The sequence below is a fragment of the Marmota marmota genome, unplaced genomic scaffold (assembly GCF_001458135.2).
Source record: "Marmota marmota marmota unplaced genomic scaffold, marMar, whole genome shotgun sequence".
NCBI classification, from domain to species: domain Eukaryota; kingdom Metazoa; phylum Chordata; class Mammalia; order Rodentia; family Sciuridae; genus Marmota; species Marmota marmota.
In genome coordinates this window covers 12,042,689-12,065,462 of record NW_026000142.1, presented here as the reverse complement: position 1 = coordinate 12,065,462, position 22,774 = coordinate 12,042,689, and the positions used below count along the sequence as shown (strand labels likewise).

The 22,774-nt window shown below is 36.3% G+C and overlaps 1 protein-coding gene across 8 annotated transcripts in view; it reads right to left on the bottom strand.

The window, feature by feature from the left end:
* St7 (suppression of tumorigenicity 7) overlaps nucleotides 1-22,774 on the bottom strand; it is a 250,355-nt gene that overhangs the window by 117,726 nt on the left and 109,855 nt on the right. For 7 of the 8 annotated variants that reach the window (XM_048786023.1, XM_048786024.1, XM_048786026.1 and 4 more), the window contains one exon: nucleotides 5,543-5,625. In XM_048786023.1, the coding sequence (XP_048641980.1) occupies nucleotides 5,543-5,625 (83 nt within the window). Of the gene's footprint in view, nucleotides 1-5,542; nucleotides 5,631-22,774 lie in introns of those variants that run through there. The other variant, XM_048786028.1, reaches the window with a different exon arrangement.

Here is a 22,774-nt window from a genome sequence, read left to right as displayed (position 1 = left end):
CTCCCTCCCTCCCTTCCTTCCTTCCTTCTGTGCTGGGGATGCACTTTACTATTGAGCTACATCCCACTCCTTTTTTATTTTGAGTCAGGGTCTCACTAGATTGCTGTGACTGGCCTTGAACATACAACCCACCTACCTCAACTTCCAAATTTGTTGAGATTACAGTTGTGTGTCACTGGCTAATGATGAACATAACTTTAAAATGAAATTTTAAATCTTCAGCTTCTCTATGTTTTGCTTAAGAATGCTGAATGGCTATCAAGTGGGTCTTGGCATTCTACTTCCCAGATGTTAATCAGACCCTTCTTAGCCACTGGTTAACCTAAACAGTTGTGGGTCTATGTGAAGAACTGGCATTCATGCCCTTCTATCCCCATTCCTGGCTACCTGTTGCAAAGGATTTACAAAAAGAGAAAAGAGGAAGGTGAGGCTCTCTTCGGTCAAAAACCAAGGATCTATCTCTACTTCAGTGTCTGCATGTTCACAAGATGATGTTTTTCCATTGTAGCATCCATTTCTGTGGTCTGATAGGGAAGATCACTCTCCTTGGGGTCATGGAAAACTGGAAGAAAGAACTGGGAGAAGCTGGCCTGTGTCACTTGTCCCAAGCCCTGCTAGCTCATGCTGTGGTGGGACCTTTCCTCTAGAAGGTTCCTCTTCTAGAGATTGTGATTCAAGTGGTGTTCAGAATCCATCATTTTAAATAAGCTCCCCAAATAATTCTGATGCAGTTAATTCATTAATTCACTGGATCTTCTGTGTAATCAACATATATTCTTTGTATGTGCAGGGTATACAGTAGTACACAAAACCAGAAATATAGCCCCTGCGTTAGTGATACTTCTGATCTAGAAAGAAAGAGGATGGCATAAACAAAATAAAGCTGTAAATTGTGCTAAATGTTGTTCTATGTTCTAGACTGGCCAAATCTGACCTAATGCATGGCCAAATAGGAAAAAAAAAAGAAAAAAATTTCTCCTTGTGAGAAGGTTGTAGTCTTCCTTTTGGTCTCTTTCTTCTTTTTCTTTCCTTTTTATCTTTCTTCCTCAGCCCACTCCTCTCTTTTATATCTGCCTGGCCCATTTCTGTGGGCCTATTAAAATGAAAATATCAACTGCTACAACCTGCTACTACACACCTTCCTAAGCAACACTTTTATGAGGCTAAATGATGCTATAGCAAAGTGGTGGACACTTAAATTCTAGTCTACATTCTACCTTTACCTAGAAGGTAACCTGAGTAAGTCATTTCTGGATGCCTATTCCTTAGGTCTTTACTGGTTTATTGGATGGCTTCTGAGGGTTCCTGCCTCAGCCCCACACTTGAAGGAATTTCAAACCTCCACATTTGTGCTTGAATGTAGTCTGAAAAACTACAGTTTTGTCCCATCATCTGCCACTGATTTGTTCATCTTCCTCACTTCTGCCGAGGAAGTATCTAATGGTTGACTGGATCCACTGAAATGCTCCTCATAGACTGTGACAGGCATCTGTCTGCTTTCTCTGCCTGGCACTTGGTCTCCTGCAGAGATTCATTAGTTTTCATGGTGAACCCAAGAAATGAGCCTCAGTTTCTCTCACAACCTGCACATTCTGCTGCCACAGGGCTGCCGTAGCATCTCTTTCATACTACGGAACCAAGAGACAACACATTTCATAGTTGACAGAGCTCTAAGAGCCCTTCTAATCAAGTCTTTTTTATGCTTAGCTCCAGAATCTCTGTCATTTGGATGACTCATATTAAAATACTACTTGAAATGCAGGTCAAGTTCTTTAGATGGATGAAAAAGAGTTGAAAGGAGCTGTAACAATCTCCTAGCCTCACTTCCTTACTTAGGAACAGAACGCAAAATAGGGCATGGTCAGAGAGATCTGAATTCAGATATCACCATTTATCTGCTCTAAAACCTTGGTCAAATTACTTAATCATTGTGTCTGTTTATATTCAACACCATAAAGACACAGGTTACATCTACCATTTAGAATTTCAATGATAACTAAGCAAAATAATATATGCAAACCATTTAACACAATACCTGGCATAGAGTGGGAACTCAACACATGGACCTTTTGCTACAATTGATTCCTACCCAATTGTCTTTATCTCTTTTGCCACCCTCTTAAAAACAGACTTATTTTACATCAAATGCACGAACTTACTATTTTATTTGCTATTCTCATTTTCTTTCCTTTTTGTTCTTGATTCTGACTTTTAAAAATTATGCCTTGCATGACTTTTTTAATACCTCTCTGTATTTAATGTATACATGCAAATCTCCTTTATTAACTTGTATATAGGCATGCTCCTATATACAAGTTTATAGGGATAAAGGGATCTATGTATAAATGTCAATTCAATATAAAGCAATTTCTCCATTTTACTGACTTTAAAAAAAAAATTAAGAGGACCATTTTCCCTACCTATCCATCTTACCACTGTCAAAAGCAAAAAGGAAACCCAGAAATGTTCTCCACTGAAATAAGTATAGCCTGAAGAGGCTTTTTCAAACAAGCAACATGTTCTTGCTAGCAGAAACAAGATTAAATTGGCAGGTTGGAGTGTGAGGACAGGTGCGGTTCCTGTGGCTGGAGCTGGTTGGGGACAGGAAAGATTGTGCCAAGCAGACAGAGGGCAGCTTAAAGTCTGAAAGGGAGAGAGCTGCCTGGATGGTCACAGGAACCAAAAGAGAAGCATTAGAGAGGTGGCTTATGAAACTCACTACTGCATTTGGCTTGTGAAATGAGAGCTACCAGTGATATCTAATAAAATATACACTTACATTTAAATTTGTTAGTGTAAAAGAGAGCAGCATTTGCCAAATGAATTTTATTTTTATGTATATTTGTTCAGTTAGTTAACTTCTGCTACACAGATAAAATGTCAGGTTTTTACCTCTCTTCTCCTAAGACATCAGATGGTATGATAGTTCTGCCTCCAGCATAGGAATCCTGAGGTCCCTAAACAAGGAATTTCCCCTGAGGGGTATCCACTCACAGCAGGCTCTCAGAGCATTGCTCAGGGGAGAGTAGTTAGGTAATTGTTTCCCCAGGGCCAGGAAACGAAGTGCTAAGCATTCTATGCATATAGCTATTTTGCAAAGCACCTGATCATTTACCTGGTGCTGCCTCTCCAGTAGAAAAGAATAGTGGCTGCATAGAAAACTCACCCTGGGTTCATTTCAGGGCCTAGTAAAGCTGAGTCAAAGGCTAGTGTCAAGAATCTCTAAAGCAGGAGCTGAAAGTTATCAAGAGCTATTGCCACACACAGCAATTACTGTACTTTCAGTACAGGCCAGCAGTTTTGAGAAAGACCTTTAGAAATCTTCCTACAAGAGAGATTTTCCTCTACTCAAAGTTTCCCATCAGTCAGGAGTATCCTCTGCTTCCAGAAAACGCCCCAAGTCAATGTACCTAAGACAGCCTGATAGTGATGGTCCAGTTTCAGCAAGCTGCACCTCATGCTGGAGAATGCCTCGCCAGCTAGGTATGCTAGGGTGGCCACAGACACCATTGAGGGAAATCCAAAATCTCTTTATTGCTGAGGGGACTCTGTCATCCCTGGGTCAGAAGGAAAAAAATGACCACTAGGCCCGATGCACCAGAGTGAAAGAAAACATACCACATTGTGACAATTAATTTAGAGCCTATGATACCAAACCATGATATTGCTAGAATAAAACCTGGGCCTGCATTTTTGCAGGAGGCTAGAAAAACAGTGGAAACAATCAGAAAGCCAGTAGTGACAGTGATAAAAGCCCAGGTTGCTAGTGTGACTTAAGGCAGGTACACACTTGCCTATTCTACCCATTCAACTAACTTGTAAATAAAATGGAAACAACACTAGCACTTACCTTACTGTAGTGCTGGGAAGAGTAAATGAGTTCACATGGAAAGTGCTTTAGGTCAGCCCAAGAAGGCAAGGGTCTTAAATATCCCAAGAAGAAGAAGCACAAACTAAAGCCTACCTCACCACATCAGAAAGAGTTAGTGATTTCAGTACACAATTGTATCAAAATTTAAAAAAAAAGGTCACTTTGTTTTCTATTTGTTTAATAAAAAAATATTTTAAGATGTTTTAGGAAAAAATATTAAATATTTTTTAAAATATGACTACTCTAAGGGAGCTTGTAATACCTCTCCCATCCCCCCAAAATTAGATATGCTAAAAGATTGCCTTATTTTCAGAAGATACTTACTAAGAATTTGCCAAGCATGTAAAAACATTTTCTAAGTCTGAATTCTACTCAGTCTACTTAAGAATACTAGTGGAACCAGATATAGTGGCACGCACATGTAATCCCAGCTATCAGGAAGCTGAGGCAGGTGTGTCTCAAGCTTTATGGTACCTCCCCTCACCTTGGGTTGGTTTTTGCAGCCAGTGCTGAGCTTTCTATTTGTATTTTCACTCATGTATCTATACTGAATGATTCTTGCTGATATTCTTCACATTCCTGGCTCAATAACATCAACTCTAAACATCTCATGTCCGAGTTCAGCGGTGCATGTGATAAAACACAGCAAGGTGAGCCTTAATATGCTGTCATCACAAAAAGATGTTCCTACACACCTTCCCTTCCATCTTCCGTCTGCTTGGAGCTTTCTTCCCTGTATCCCTGTCTCCAACTTTTTTCTCTGGTTCCTCATAAGCTCAAGTTTCTGAAATCCCACATTATTCTAGGTCAATTTGTGCTCTTTGCTCCACATCTTTGTACCCTTCTGCTTGAAAACTTTTGTTTTCCTCTTTTTTTGTCCATTTTTCTCAGCATCAACTCTGTAATATTTTTCTTGTGTGAGTTTCTATAATAATCAATAAAGGTTATGTGTATGAAAAAAATCTATATGAAACTTCATTCTCCTTAAATAGCAATTATGTTAGAGAAGTTCCACCAAGTTTAGATGTATATACATTTGAGGTTACTAAAATGAACTATTAGATATAATTTTGCACACCTGCAACTATTGGAACAAAAGGATATGCATAATATTATATTACTTTTTGCCTTTTGGAGATTTTTTAAAAGGAGGCAATAAAGAAAGAAATGTAAATTTTGAGAGAGAGGAAAAAAAAAACAAGAGAAAGGCAAAAAAAAAAAAGCTTAGAATTGACACAATTTATTTAAATGTATTTAAAGAAACTGAGCTATGATCTATATTTCTACTGATGTTGATTATGTTCAATAATCCATTTTCATGAGGGTTATGGAAAAAATTTTCATTGAACTGAGTAGCATTAATTTTATAATATCTTAAACATTAGAGTTTGACATAGATTTGTGTTCTCCCTGATTTTCCATTTTATTTACATTTGTTTTAACTTTTCAACAAAATTAACATATGATTGCACAAATACCATATCTCAAATATCTCAAAAGTATGTAACCTGGGTAGTAAAAATCTTAAGTCCATCCACTGAGCATTTACAAGTGTGCAAGATGATCACTGCAAACTGCTATTGTATATTCTTCCAAATTTTTTTCTTGTACACATACTACCATATTTTAGTAATCAGTACATTTTTCAGTGGGAAGGATTGCACCACTTACCAAAATAAGCCCTGATATTAGTGAAGAAGTACCAGTCAGGGCCACGTAGAACTTCGGTGTTAATGTGTTCAAAAACATGCTCACTGAAAGAAAAAAAGAGAGAGAGAGAGAGAGAGAGAGAAAAGGAATATGTGAATATGTAAGTAAAACAAATCTCTTCTTTTTTCTTTCTGGTGAAATCATTTGTTTCTAACTACAAGAATTCTTAGAACTATACCAAAATCCCATTAAAATGGCAAACCGTTACATAGGTCAGAAAACCCGGTGTTGAATTATACTTATGGCTGGAAAAAAGCTTTATGTAAGAAAAAAGAGCAACTTTTAAATTTCTATCTCCCCAAACTATTGTGGATGCTTTCCATGGATTCACAACTCCTAAAGGGTTTAATCAAAGTTGGTTACTGAAACTGTCAGTCAAAAGGGGAAGGTGCTCCTTTGTGTGTGGGGGGGGACCTGAAAATCAGGGCCCTTGGCAAGACAACAGCATTATTTCAACCTCAGAACAAACGGAATCAACTATATCAAAATGCTAAATAGTAATTATGATTATCCCTATGCAGGAATAGCAAATTGAAAAAGTTTGCAAATATCACTAAGTTTTTCCAACTTACTTAAAACGTTGTTAGACTACTTAAGAAAATGGTCAAGCTCAATTTAAAAAAAAAAAAGAGAGAGAGATGAAATAAAACCATTAAAAATGACCTTCCAGCTGGGTTTGTAGCTCAGTGGGAGAGCACATGCCTAACATGTGTGAGGCACTAGGTTCAATTCTCAGCACTGCATATAAATAAAGATCCATTAACAATAAAAAATACTTTTAAAAAAATGATCTTCCTTCCAAGACTCTGTTCACACCAACTACAGAGTTAATCCGGTTACTCATTAACTGTATATTTTATAAATATATTTTAATTTATTGTCATTTTCTGTTAGATACTGCACAAAACTGATTATTTCCAAAACAATAACAGATATCATGTTTTTACAACAATATTCATATTTGTTTACTGCTTTTTTTGTGGAAAGAATCACATCCAATCTGATTTCACAATGAACTTCCTTAGAAGTAGGACTGCCCCAAGTTCAGCCCAGAAAGCAAAGTAATATCACCAAAATGAATGAAGATCCTACATTCATTCATTTAACAAATCCTTTTCTCTGTTTATGTATGAGAACATGGATAAAAAAAAATGAAAGACTGAACCAGACATAGTTCCCACCATCTAGAAGTCCACAATGCAGTTGGGAAACACACAAGTAAAGAAGTAACTGCTATAAAGTTTGATAAGTGCACAGACAGGCCCTATGCACAGGATGTTATAAAAACACATAAAAGAAATGCACCCCATGTACATGGGGTGAGGAGTGGTCAGGAAGATGTCCGTGATAATAGTACATCTAAACTAAGTCCTATAATAAGCAGGAGGTAAACAAGCAGAATGGTTAGAAAGGGGTACAAGAATACAATTTGAGCAGATGAAGGGACATAAGTGCACAGGTGCTAAGGACAGAGTATGGACTTTCTAAGCAGATGCAAGTGTTATGGAGGGAAAGAGCTTGTGAGCAGTAGCCCCCTTGTGAAGATGGATGTGAAAGGGCATAGTGATTCCATTTTGTTCTTGCTACTCAGCCATTCTCTCAATAAGCTCTCCTCTACCTGCACCCTCTCTTAAATGAAGGAATTTGATTATGGTCTGTCATTTGCAATCAAAAAACACTGGACAAACACAATGTCCTCAGTCAAGGCTCAGGTCTTGAACTGAAGGGACTCTGGGGAGTTGGAGAAAGGCATGAAAGAAGTGATCAGCCCAGAACTAGAACAAGAAGAGGTAGGTACAGTTGAGGAGGTTTTGCTTGGCTACTAAAAAAACCCCAAACTGTTATTTCCCATGCATAAATTAGTTAGGGTTAGGGTTAGGGAAGGAAGCAGGGTTGTAAAAAGGAAAAAAAAATCAAAACAAAAGAAGTCCTAGAGTTTACAACTGCCAGTCTGAATTTGAGGTACCTAAAATTTTCTAAATTCCATTCTTCACAGGATGAATGGCTTCACATTCTTCGGTATTTTTATGAAGTCACTAAAACTATATAATTTGTTATTCTGTAATTATGAACATTCATATCTATACTAGATACTTTTTAGTAGGTTTCGGGAAACTGAGCATAGAATTCAATTAAACCCTTTTCTAAAAGAAAAAAGATTTATTTTAGTAGCACTGCTGCTAACTTTTTAGTAACAAAGGTATAAAGAAATGGAAAGAATAGATTTCCTTCTGAAAATCACTGATCGATTGGAGGCAAAAATTCAAGAATTAATTGATAAAAAATTTTAAAATGTACATTATTTGAGTTTTTAAAGGGACAAGAATACATATTTCATTATTTTGTTTTTCTTAAAGGTTATAGAGCAGAAGTAATTAATAATTAAAATGTACTGTTCTGTTAAATCTACTTACATAAAGTTGGTTGGAGCTAAAAGAAAGAATAGCATGCATGAAAAATAGAGACACCAACAGAGGATGAGAAAGCAATAATAGAAACATCTAAGAGTGGGAGGTGCCCGTTTAGTAACTTTTTAATGTTATAGTCTTCCTGGCTATTTTGGCTAAGACATAGCATTTGGCAATTCTGAACACAAATATCAAAACTCAGTACTTGTTATTGCAATCCATTTATCTATATATGCAAAATTTATGACAAGCTCTTCCACATATAGAGAATTTAATTCTCATCTCAACTCCATGAGGTCAATATTATTATTCACCTTATTTTGCAATTGGAGGCTGAACAAAGACCTTGATGCATGCCAGCCTACCCCCAAGTTCATGTTCATGGCACCACAACCAAAGAACAAAAGGAAAACAGTAGAAAGGAGGCAGCTCTAAACCAAGGTTGCTGGAAGATAAGCATTTTTAATGCTTTACTAATATTTACCTCTGACCTTTAAAGGTCAGTCCACGTGGATATTGTCATTTGTGGGTGAAACATCAGAATGAAAAGGCAGAAAGCCACCCTGAAGAGGGGGAGAATCCAGTTAAAGATCCCTCTATGAAATCAGTAGGACAGCAAACTACAGGATGGACTGTCCTTGCAGGATGGACTGTTCTAAACCAGGCACAGCTCGCCTCGGGGCATCAGGGTCACTAGCAATTGTCTTTGCAAGTATCTGAAAACCTTATAAAGTACCTAAAACCCAAACCAGAAAACTTTGAGAAAACAAATTCCTGAACTTTACAGACACATCAATGTCTCCTTCACACCTCTTGGGGCTAAGTAGAATAAATCAAAAAATGAATAGGCTAACACTATTCTAGCTTTGTGAAGAATAAATTCACAAAACTTTCCTAATGTCCTATTTCAGTACAGAAATAAAAATGGATAAATCATAAGGCTTTTTATTTGACCCAGAGAGCCCTCCTAACAAAATATTATGTTCCTTATTTAAGAGCAGCCTCAGGGACTGCATCTCCTAGAGTCTAAAGATGCTAAACTCTACCTGGGCACAGTGTTCTCATTTAATCAGTGAGTAAATGTGAAAGAATTGAGTATGACTCTGAGAAGAAAGAAGCGAGGAGGAGTGGGTACATGGATCAAACATTAACTGACTTCTGTGGAATGGAGAAGAGAGCAGGTAAAAAGATAATACAACCAGGGCACTGTGGGAAGTGATCAATCACTCCAATAAGCAGAATTTGAATACAGGGGAATTAGAATAGAAAGAGGCTTACTCAGGAATCACATGGAATAGCCCTGTGAAGCCATGTCTCTGAGAAATCAGCCACCTTTCTGGTTTATGTGTATTTCATTCTTCTTTTTTATTTCAGCATCTTATGTTACCATAGTTGCAGAAAGTTGAAGAAACTGAGCTGAATGTGTAAATAATACAGTAATACTAGCAGCTGTCACACTAGCATTTACTGGGCACCTTTTAGGTGCCAAGCACTGTTTCTCAGACCATGGCCCAAAAAGTAAATTAATACATGGACTGTGATTGTCCTGATGCTAAACAAGGATGACCTACTAAACAAATGAAACAGCAGTTAATAGAATGACCTTTTAAAGGTATTCCAGGGCTGTGGATGTAGCTCAGTGATAGAATGCTTCCCTAGCATGCATGAGTTCCTAAGTTCAATCCTAAGCACTGAAGAAGAAAGGAAACAAACAAACAAACAAAAAAAAAAAACCACTAACTAGATTCTATTTGCTTGCAGGGCTAATAACCTTCCTCAGGGTGAATTTGAAGGCAGTCATTTTAAAAAGTAAAGAAATAATTGTCACTCAAGTTTACCATGTGATTTTAAATCTGATTGTTGGTTGCCTTACTACACATTGTGGGAACAATCAATTCAGCCATAAGCCACCTTGGACCATATGCAATCCTCCTTCTTAGTTTAAGTCCTTTGTGAATTCTGACATAGCCATATTAAAGCTTAATCCATAACCCAAGCATGCTGGTTTTAATTCCACATGATGAAAACTGAAGGTAATTACCTTCCAACCCTCAAAACTGGAACATTAAAACAGACTAAGAATAATGGATGATCCATTCCATGCAAAGTAACATTTCTGATTTAGTTACAGATAGTATGAACATAGTCCCTTGACTACATAAAGCACGTAGAGTAGAAACCTAGTTATAAACTGTTTCCACAGATCTTCAAGTGGATTATGGACATAATTTAATATATCCTTTGCATTTCTCCATGGGGGGAAAGAGTAAATATCCTCTTCTTTGATTTCACTGTTCTTTCAACCTTGCTAACCTCTCTTTTCCATTAGATTCCACTAAGTAACGTTTCAAATTCACTTCTGCCCTTTTTAATGTACCAGAGGGCAAAAGAATGAAAAATGGAAGTTTAATGATATAGTTTATACACACTAATTTTGAGCAAATTTCCAAACTGCCCAGCTTTCAAATTAAAGAATTCACCCTCTTCCTCAAAATATCCATGTGACAGACAAATCCTGAGGTGCCCCCAGTGATCCCTACCCTCCTAGTATTCATACCTTTACTTAACTCCTTCTCCTTGAGTATGGTTGGGACATAGGACTTGCTTCCAACAACCAGCTATGCAAAGTTCCATCTTGGTAACAGATATAGTAGAAATTCACCCTACTGGCTTAATTAAGTAGCCATGTGAAGAAACCCATGTAACAATGGACTGCAGCCTAAACAACAGCCAGTAAGAACCTAAAGTCCTTAATTTCACAACAGTGAGTTCTGCCAACAGCCTTAGTGAGCCTGGAAATAGATTCTCCCCTAGCTGAATTTGCAGACTCAAATCACAGCTTAGGTAATACCTTGATCATAATCTTATGAGACCCAGAGCAAAAAAAAAAAAAACAGTTTATCTGTGCTGGACTCCTCACCCACAGAAACTGTGAGATGGTAAATGTGTATTGTTTCAAGATGCTACATTTGTGGTTGTTACACAGCAGTGTAAAATGGATGCAGTTACCAGCACAATAATTCATGAAAAATGAAAATCAACATGGGAATTTGATAATGCTGACCAACTACAATACGTGCAAAAAGGGTGGTAAGAAAAGCCAATTTGATGTGTGCCAAGAGTTTCTTTCTCAACTATTCACACACAGTAATAATAATAACAACAACAATAATAACTTCTAGCTCTGCTAGAGCATGTTATTCCACATACTGATATGTAATTCTCCTTAAAAATTTGCTATTGTTAAAACAGAGTTAAGAGAAACTTGTTTTTTAAATATAGAAATAAAATGTATTCATTATGCCCCAGTAAATGAGCTTGCCTCTATGCATATTTTAACAATATAATATTTGCATGTTTTTTTTTGAGATTTTAATATTATTTTTTTATTTTTTTAAGACTTATGAATTGTTTATTTCTGGAGTTTTCTTTTTTTTAATTTTTATTATTAGTTGTTCAAAACATTACATAGTTCTTGACATATCATATTTCATACATTTGATTCAAGTGGGTTATGAACTCCCATTTTTACCCCGTATACAGATTGCAGAATCACATCAGTTACACATCCACTTTTTTACATATTGCCATACTAATGTCTGTTGTGTTGTTATACAAAATTACATATAAGAGGAAGTGAGGGGAAAGGGAAAAAAACAAGGGGGAGAAATGAATTACAGTAGATGGGGTAGAGAGAGAAGATGGGAGGGGAGGGGAGGGGGATAGTAGAGGATAGGAAAGGCAGCAGAACACAACAGACACTATTCGCATGTTTTTAAAAGATCGATTGGACATCTGGGTAGAAAACAGCAGCTTAACAAGGATTAAAAGCACACCAGGAGCACTTTTGCTCATTTGTTGCTTTTGCTTTTCTTTCCTAGATTTCGCCCTGGTCTCCTTGGGCTGATAAGGTCTTAAGCTGTTATGCATCACAATTCCCTTGATAAATCCTATGGCATTTATCTTTGAAAGGGGAAAAAAAAAAAAAAAAGAAAGCCTATTTTTAGACCCATTCCTGTGGCATGAAACCCTCATAAATCATTCTCTACTCTTCCCTCTACCCTGATGTTACCTTGGCAATTTTACAAGTATCCTGTTTCTGCTTTATTGGGCATCTGGCTCTGCTGAGGAATGGAGCTAAGAACATCCTTTCTTTCTTTCCTCAACTGTGAACTGAGAAACTGTACTTGGTGCAAACTATACAGGTGTGAACAATACAACGTTCAAGCTTCGTGTCGCCTATGTTTTGCTGGAGGCAGGCATCTGCAGTCCTTCCCTGTCATCATGAAGGACTGACCAAAGATTGGTGGACACAAGCCTTAACAGTCCTCAAGGACACCTGAAACATGTCAGATTACCTATTCCCTTTTATTTACAAGTAAGCTGATAATGAGGAACTCTGTCCTGGTTAAGGATAGGAACAAGGCCTCTCTGTGCCTCATACTTTCAATCATTTATGTTTTGATTTAGGGTTGAAGACAATTTTATGAAATTTTTGTTTCTCATAAATTATTGAACATGAGAGAAAAAAAACTCCAAAAATCTGTCTCTATGGAGGGAAAACCTTCCCATAATTATGCTGCAGAATGAGAGAGAGAAATCTTGCCAGGATAATGTACTCTGGGCACTGGGCACTTCTAGTCTACAAGCAGTCACACCAATTCTTCAATACCCAGCACAGAACCCGCACCAAAGAAGTACTCAGTTTTTGATGACTGCACAGGGACAGAGTTCTAGGTGAGCAAATCATAGCAACCACTTCCTTGACCTCTGATATAAACTTCATATGGAAATATAAACCTGGCAAAACTAAAAATTTCTGATGATAGACACCTTTCTTTTGATGTGTGTGTGTGTGTGTGTGTGTGTGTGTGTGTGTGTTTATCCCCAAGGTGCAGTGTGAAATGCATATTAGGTAGACTCACTACTACTGCTTATCCATAAATAGAGAAGGAGGAATGGAGCTGAGAACATTCTTTAAATACTTTATGTTATCTTCATACAGCAAGACCTTGGCTATGCAGAACCCTTGGAAATTAGTCATTTGGGATAGTTAAGAATTTATCCTATTAAACACCAAAGATACATTTCTTTTTAAAGCAATTTTATAAGAATATCTTTTTAAAATACATTACATAAATGACTGCAACCTTAAACAGAATATCTTGAACATGTTTACATCTTTAATTGGTAACTCTAACCCCTCCTACCACCCCCATAGTATTGGGGATTAAACCCAGGAGTACTTTACCACTGAGCTTCATCCATAGCCCTTTTTAATGTTTATTTTGAGACAGGATCTTGCTAAATTAGTGAGGTTAGCCTGAAACTTGAGATCCTTCTGCCTCAGTCTCCAGAGGTGCTGGGATTACAGGCATGCGTCACTGCACCCTCCTTAATTAATAACTCTTAAGTCATCAAAATGAATACAAACTTGGTACTGTGCTAGCAAGCAGCTATGTTTTCAAAAACTGTTGACGTACTCTAGGCTATTTCCCTCCAGAACTAAGTGATCCCAGACAGATGTGCTTTTTGAGTCTTTTCACACTACTTTTTGTTATCTGAGTTGCTAATCAAGTATTAGCTATTATTTTTTGTTGCATTTCCACTTTCAACTGCTTTCTCTCCTTACTATGTTACTTAAAACCTGCTGCACTTTCAAGGACTCTGGTCATCAAAAGATATTTATATGTCAGACACTGTAAAATACTGGTGATATAAAGGTGTAAAATACCTAATCTTTGTCCTCAAGGAGCTCTGGGTTTTGTGGGAGATACAGAGATGAAGACAAATTAACAGGCACTTATGAGTGTTGCTCTGGAAAGATAGAGTCAGTATTCCACTTAACAGCCAGGGGCAGGGTGGGAGACAGAAGTCCATCAAGGAATGTTCCTTTCAGATGGACACCAAGCAGTTTCAAAAAAAAAAATATGCACTGGAACTATGTAAAATAAGAGCATCAGTGGATAATAAAAATGAAGTGCTCCTAGTGCTGAGTCTCTGACCTGTAACTGCACATGCTGCACATGTTGGCCTCCGTTGTTGTTGTTGTTCTTACTTTGTGCTTGGTGTTCTATAGAGTTGAAATGACAGATTGCCGAGTTCTTGAAAAGCTAGATTTCACTGGAATAAGTTACAATATGTGTGCTTCTAGAATGGATATAGAAAGCATATAAAAAAACACTCTTGGCTGGAGTATCCAAGAGGCTCGGCATGGCATCAGTGGTGCAAAATGTGCTGGCAGTTTCCCATAGACTTGAGAGGAATTTGATCACTAGGTTATCATTTTTTCCTCCTTTACTGGAAGTTACACAGAATAGCATTATAGAGATTTTCTTGGTTGGATTTAGGAAGATGACTTCTGCAAAGCTGAATGCAGAAATTCATTGCTTAATGTGCTGGAACAGAGATGACTACCTAAGAGTTCAAAATACTGGAAGCATTTGGCATGGAAATGGCTAAGTAAGGATAATAACAATAATGAAAATAATTAAATAACCATCAATATTCATAAACATCTCTCTATATATATTCTTTTTGGGGTCAGAGGGGTACTGGTGACTGAACCCAGGGTCTCTTTATCACTGAGCTATATCCCCCAATCCTTTTTATTTTGAGATATGGTCTCACTAAGTTGCTAAGATTGGCCTTGAATTGTGATCCTCCCACCTCAGCCTCCTAAGTCATTGAAGTTATAGGAGTATGTCAACGTGCTCAGCAATAAAAGTTCTACATTTATTAATATTAGCTAGTTCATTAAATTATCCAAAATCTACTTAGCTTATAAAAATTAAAAGACAAGGGCTGTGGTTTTGGCTCCACTGAGAGTCTGCCTAGCAATGTAGCTAGGTTCTATCTCCACCACCAAAAAAAACAAAAGAAAAAAAAGTATTAGATAGAGGTGGGGATGTGGCTCAAGCGGCAGCGCGCTCGCCTGGCATGCATGTGGCCCAGGTTCAATCCTCAGCACCACAAACAAACAAAGATGTTGTGTCCGCTGAAAAACTAAAAAATATAAATATTAAAATTCTCTCTCTCTCTCTCTCTCTCTCTCTCTCTCTCTCTCTCTCTCTCTCTCTTTAAAAAAAGTATAAGATAATTAACTAGACCCTGGGGGCAGGATACAAGACGGTAATGAGATCTACCTTCTGTTTGAGAGGGTAAGTAAGATGCCCACATAAATAACAAGGCAAGAATATGGCACAGATAGGTACAAATAAAATGTAGAGGAAGCAAATATTACTTCCATCTAGGTGAATCAGAGAAGGCTTATGGATGGAATATTCTTCCTTCTAAGCTCTGAAATAAGAATAGTCTTTGAACTTGAGATTGGAAGGAGAAAAGAGAAGTCATGGCCTCCAGGTAAATAATACAGCATACACAAATATATCAAGTTAGAGAACAGGGTGGATGAGACTCAGTGGAAGAGAACACTAGCTCAAATGCCAGGCAAAGAAAAGTGGACTTAATGTAGCAGACAATGAGGAGCTACTCTCCATTCGTGAACAGAACCGTAACTAAGACAGATGTGTCTGGTAGTAATAGAGTAGTTTATAAAATGGGCACTTTAGGAATTATTTCAAAAGGAGTTCCCAGAGTGGGGAGTTGGGCATATCAGACTTTGCAGGGGTAAATTCAACAGGATGTGGCTCTTGACCATATGAGATCAAGAGTCTGGAGAATGTTGGTAAAATGTGGCCATGGTCAAACTGCCAGAGATTAGACATAGTGAGTAGTGGCAAAAGAACTAACTGCATAGGTTACTTCTACAGGAAGTCTGCAGGAAAGAAGAGAGTTAATCATAAAGTGTGTCTTCAGTTAAAAGAAATGCATCAAATGAGTTGGTAAATGAATTATGAATAAAACTCAAACCTTCACACCACTGAAACAAGGATAGCCCTTCAAAGAAATATAACAGTGGTTCATTCTCATGCCAAACTTTTTTAAAGATACATGTTTAACCACTAGAAACATGTCAATTGTCTCTGAAATTCTTCTTATACCTGCCTTTAAGAAAAACTAAAACATAATGAAGCACTTTAATTGACTTGATTTTTTAATCTGACTATTACACATTTATATATTCCTGTTTTAACAGCTGGGATTACATGACAAAACAAAAATAACTTTTTTCCCAAAGTGTCTGTTCTGATTTTTGTATTTTCTATTAGTTTACTTGCTTTGTTTTGAAACCCTCTGCTAACAGCTGAAGATTTTGCCTCAAAAGAAGATATTCTAGTCCAGAGAAGCAACTGCAGGCCATAGGATAGTAAAATTCAGATGTGATTCTAAGTCTGTTTTTTCTTTTCATTACCTTCTCCAAAGTTCAAAGACTAATTTCTCTTCTAGAAGAACACTGTCCCACAAAGGGAGGCCTGCTGGGAACCACATTAAAGCCATCTCCCTCTGGGTGAGAGTGTGCAGCCCACAGAGATAAGAAGCCACAGGAGAAACCACCACACAAGCGGCTTGAACTTGTGATCAGCGGCTCAAACTGCCTGGTGTCCAAAATAAGCCCTTGGCCCCATGATTTTCAATTCTAGTAACTATATTTGGCCTTGTATTTGTACCAGAAGACAAGTTACTAGTCCAAAGAGCACCTAAAATTATCTCCCTAATTTCAAGGCTAGCAGTGAACTATTGGTGGTAAATCACAATTGCTCCTAGATTTATATAGTGTCTAATGGTGACCATTGATGGAAACTAGAGCACTGACAGTTTTGAAAGCTAATAAGCCATTTTCTAAAAATATCTTTAAAAAGATGCATCTAAATTCTAGATACTCTGTTATCCCTAATACAAATGCTACCAATCCTAATGGATGGCATTGTTCCCTCCTTAATCTCTATTTTTATTATCTCAAATGGTTTTCACACATTGTCATCCCTCATTGTGAATGATCCATTCATCTACCATGTAGAAAAAAAAGCATATAGTTAATTAATAATTTCCTAATGCATATATCTATAGAACACAGGCTGTTTTCCTCCAAGTAGATCAGTTCTGGGTTAAAACCCAAGGTTATTGAAACCACAGTGGTAGGTTTGGATGAGTCAGTTAACCTTTTACCCAGAAATTCTATGCCACAAACTCAGAAGATAACTGACAAGCCATATTAGAGACAAGAATTTCCAGTGGAAGCCAAGCATCAAATTACTATTTAAAAAAAAAATTAACTTTAAAAGAAGGTAGCATGAGTGGTTTTTATCGACTCTATGAAGAATGCCATTGGTATCACATTGAATTGTATGGAACTCCCGCTCCACATACATACACATACACACACAAATTAAAAGAGCCAAAGCAATCTTGAGGAAAAAAAAAAAAAAAAGCCAGGGGCATTGTACTGCCTGACTTCAAAAAGTAGTACAAAGCTAATATTCATCAAAACAACATGGCATTAACATAAAAACAGATATAGAGTCCAATGGAACAGAATAGATACCCTAGAAATAAAGCCATATATTTACAGCCACCTTATTTTTAAAATTACTTATTTAGTCTAATTTGTTATACATGATGGCAGAATACAATTCATTTCATATTACACATATAGAGCACAATTTTTCACTGATTATACACAAAGTATTTTCCTACCATTCGTGTCTTCATACATGTACTTAGGGTAATGATGTCTAACTCATTCCACCATCATTCCTACCCCTGATTTTTTATGAAAACACCAAGAATATAGATTGGAGAAAAGAAAAACTCTTAAATGGTGCTGGAAAATTTACAGATAGCAGAATGAAAGTAGATTCCTATCTCTTACCAGAAAAAGTCAACTCAAAATGGATCAAAGACTTGAATGTACATCCTAAAACTATGAAACTACTAGACGAAAATATCAGGGAAATCACTTCATGACCTTGTCTGCGAAAGTTGGGTTCCCCCCACCTCCAGTACTGAGAATTGAACTCAGGGTTTCCTGCATGCTATGCACTACCCTGAGCTGCATCTTACCCTTTTTTACTTTATTTTGAGACTAAGTCTCACTAAATTGTCCATGCTGGCCTCACATCTATTGTCTTCCTGCCTAAGCCTCCCAAGTCGCTGGAATAATTGGCACATGCCATTGCACCTGGCACCTATAAAGAGTTTTTTTGATATGATCTCAAAAGTATGATTATCAAAAGCAGAAAATTGACATATGGGATGGCACCAAACTAAAAAGCTTTTGCATAGCAAAGAAACAATCAAAAGAGCAAAGAGACAACCTAAAAATGGGAAAAAGTATTTGTAAATCATACATCTGTTAAAGAGTTAATACCTACACTGTTTAAGGAATTCAATTCAACAGCAAAAATTTTTTTAAAAATTAAATAATTCAATTTGAAAATGGGCAATATACCTAAACAGACATTTCTCAAAAGAAGGCATAAAAATGGCCAACAGGTATATGAAAAAAATTTTCAACATCACTAATCATCAGGGAAATGTAAATCAAAACCACAGTGAAACAACATCTCACCTGATTCAAAATAGCCATTATCAAAAAGACAAAAAATAACATGTCTGGGACATGATTCAGACAAAGGGGAACCTCTACACTTTGGTGGAGATGTACATAAATATAACCACTATGGGACTGGGACTGTAGTTCAGTGGAAGAGTGCTTGCCTAGCTTTGTGTAAGGAACTGGGTTTGAGTCTCAGTACCACATACAAATAAATAAAATAAAGGTCCATCAACAACTAAAAAATATTTTTAAAATATTAAAAAAATAGACTGGGGATATAGCTCAGTTGGTAGAGTGCTTGCCTCACATGTACAAGGCCCTGGGTTCGATTCCCAGCCCCACCAAAAAAAAANCAGAGCATCTCTAGTATTTTCTAATAAGGAACCTCTTAACATAGGGAAAATAAGTATGCATTCATATGGGGTGTTATGAGTCCCGTTTTGAAAGCAGTGTTAAATAACCATTTGTCCACCTTCAACCCTGCTGGGAATACATCTGTATTCCAATTATGCTGCCATTCTTCAAAAAATTTTAAATTTGGAGTGGCAGCCTGATACACTCTCTTTTCAATATTCTCAACTCTGATAAATATTAGTACTTCAAAGGAAGACTTTATTTTTGGTAACATAAAAATATTTTAAATGGCCCAAACTAGACACCAGCAGTGTTATCAAATTGGGTATTTCTGGGTTTTGTCACAAACTATGATTTTATATTAATGATGCTGTTATTATTATATAACTTGTGAAATGACTCAGACATTAACTGTGATGTTAAGTTTGTGTGTCAACTTGTCTAGGCTACAGTCCTGTTAATTTAATCAATAGTAAGTATTGTGTGAAGGTATTCTGTAGATGTGCTTAAAGTACACAATCAATTGACTTTAAAACTGTCCTAGACACTCTGGGGGAGCCTGACAGAGATTTCACCTGCCCATAAGTTTCACCTTGTGCCCAAGAGTTCTATCCTGTCCTTCTTGATGGCCGCCTTCCCCATTTCAGACTTGTATAGCCAGCCCCTACAATCATGTAAGTCAACTCCTCTCTCTCTCTACCCGAATATGTGTGTGTGAACATATATATTATTATATATTTTATTTTTTAATTTATGGTTTTTTATGGTTTGACAGGCTAAAAGAAAGGAGACAGAGATACAGATATAGATATAGAAATATTCTACAGGTTTTGTTTCTCCAGTGGATTTCTGATATACCAAGTCTGAAAATATTTCAAAATTAATTTTAGTTATCCTGCTACAAACATCATTTTAGAGAATACCAATCCGTTGGACAAACAGAACTACCTAGAAATGAAACTCATTACCTTGTGGTCATATTGCTGTATTGTCACTGCTATTACATCCAGATTCATTTTTTTCAGCATGTCAAATCATAAATTAAAAAATAAAATCAAGCTAAACAAAAACTACTTGAAATTATAGAGTGCTGAAGGGTTATCTATATTATAAAAGATTTTAGGTCTCAGATAAGGTATAGTAAGTAGCAAGAAGATGAAGGAACTGATTCAAACCTCCACCACAGCTCTGTGCCAAATCACATTTAAAGTAATTTATATAAAAATATTGAAGTCTAAAGGAAATTATTAATATACTGAAATGTTTAGTAAATTGTAGAGAGATGTCCAAATATTTCCACAATTCATTAAAATTGAAACACTCTTGGGCTAGGGATGTGGCTTGGTGGTACTGCACTAGCCTGGCGTGCATAAGGTCCTGCGTTTAATCCCCAACACTGCTAAACAAATGCTAAATTGCAACACTCAGATATGCCACGTACAGATTATTATCCTGGACTTAATGAGAATTAATAAGAATGGCATCTTCTATGGGCTCACTAAATAGCAGCTGTTATTTTATTCTGATCATGCAATTATTGCTTTAATCTACACTTGAGATAGTAACTTTTACATTTTTCAAATTATGATCATTTTGGCTATTATTTTGAAACAAAACAACTAATTTACTTTCTCTTCCTAGAGTGAGGTCTGCTAAAAACAATAAAGAAATTTGAGACATCCTTGGATGTCATCATACAATCCATAAATGTGGACTTGACTGGTTTTCTTGGGAGGGGGGCGGTCTGTTTATTTGTTTGGTACTTGGGATTGAACCCAGAGACACTCTACCACTGAGCTCCATCCTCAGTCCTTTTTTTAATTTTATTGAGACAGCATCTTGCTAAGCTGCTGAGGTTGGCCTTGAATTGGGGATCCCCCTGCCTCAATCTCCTGATTCATTGGGATTAGAGGCATGTACCACCACACCTGGCATACGTTTTTCAGTATGGATTTGCATTTTGGTGTAACATGCATACTTCAAACAATGGATATTAATGACATAAGTAAAAGTGGTATTAAAATATGCACAACAGGCTTCCTCCCTGTAAATATGGTGATGTATTTTACAGTATTCGAACACTTTAAAACCAGAGTGTGTAAGGCTAAGATGTTACCTATTTAAAGTAAAATGCTGAATTTGGAATTTCTGATTTTGCTTGCTAAAGTCATTCTAAAAATCTGATGAGATCTTGTTCATCTTCTTATCAATCCCACAATTATGTACATAAAAACTGAGCACATTTTCACTGTTGTTTAAAAATCATGCACATCTAGGAATTAATTCTAAGTAGATAATACGGACACGTGCAACTTTTTATCTTCCAAGACATTTAGCAAAATATATCTATAAATATATTATTTGTAATAGCAAAAAACCCAAAAGCTACATATCTAAAAAGGAAAGTAGTTAAATATTACATAGGTATATATAATAGAATAATATGCAGCCAGTAAAAATCAAATTGCAAATTGCATAAGAAAATGATCACCTAATTTTAACTTAAAAACTACATAACTATCTGTACTTGGTACATAAACAGTTTCTGCAGCATAGCACAGAAAGAATTATATATATATACACATTATATATTATATATACATATGCATACATATATATATACACACATACATTATATATATATTAAGCATTTCAGTAATGAAAAGTGATTTTTATTTTATTTCATTTTGAACCTTAAATTTTCTACTACATGTGGTAGTAGTTTTTTTGCCTGGGGATTAGGTCTTGCCTAGTTGCAGAGGTTGGCCTCAAATTTGCAATCCTCCTGCCTCAGCCTTCCAAGTCACTAAGAGTATAAGAATGTACCACCACACCTAACAGTGATACTATTTTTAATTAGGGGAGAAATGGTTTTAAAAGCATAAAATAAAACTAGAAACTAGAAAGTATTTATCTTTGAAGAACAGGATTACATTTTATAATTTTTTACATTCTTTAGTCTCAATTTTTTTGCATGCACATATTATTTACTTATTTTTACTTAATAACTGTCACATGCTATTTTTTACTTCAATAAATAAGTCATATTCTCCTTTTTTGTTTGTTTGTTTTTTTCCTTTTTCTTTGTGCACCACTGGAGACTGCAAACTCCAGATAAACTCAGGGACTCAGCTAGGCAAGCACTCTACCACTAAGTAACATCCCCCCTTTCTTTTGAGACAAGAATCTCACTAAATTGCCCAGGCTACCCTCAAACTTGTAATCTTCATGCTTCTGCTATTCCAGTAGTTAGTGATTATAAGCCTGTACCACCAGCCCAGCTTAACAAATCATTTTCTAAAGCAGGAATTTAGAGAATTTTTTAAAAGATTTCAAAAATAAATAAATAAGAAAAAGAAACAAAACAAAAAGAAAAAATTAAAATTTTTACAATAAATAAAATATTTCAATTTATTTAAGTTTAACACAAGATATTTTTTAAAAGTTGGTAGAATAATACCAACAGAAAAACAATACCTTCCTATCTCTTTTTCCATATCTTTTATTGGGCATTATAGTTGTACATACTGGTAGGATTTGTTGTTACACATTATACATGCATACAATAAAACAATATAATTTGGCTAATATAATTCCGAGTATTTCCCTTCTCCTTCCCTTCCTCTCTCCTCCTCCTGTCTCTTTCCTCTACTCCACTGATTTTCTTGAGATTCCCTACCGCTACCTTTGTTTTCCTTTTTCCTTTCTAACTTCCACATGAGAGAAACCATATAATCCTTGACCTTCAGAGTTTCACTTAACATAATGTTCTTAAGATTCATCCATTTTCCTGCAAATAGCATAATTCCATTCTTTATGCTGAATAAAATTCCATTGTGTATATACACCACATTTTCTTTATCCATTCATCCATAGATGGACACCTAGGCTGGTTCCATAGTTTTGCTACAGTGAATCATGCTGAAAACCCTTCTATCTTAAGAAGTTTATCTAAGGAAACTAAAGAGAAAA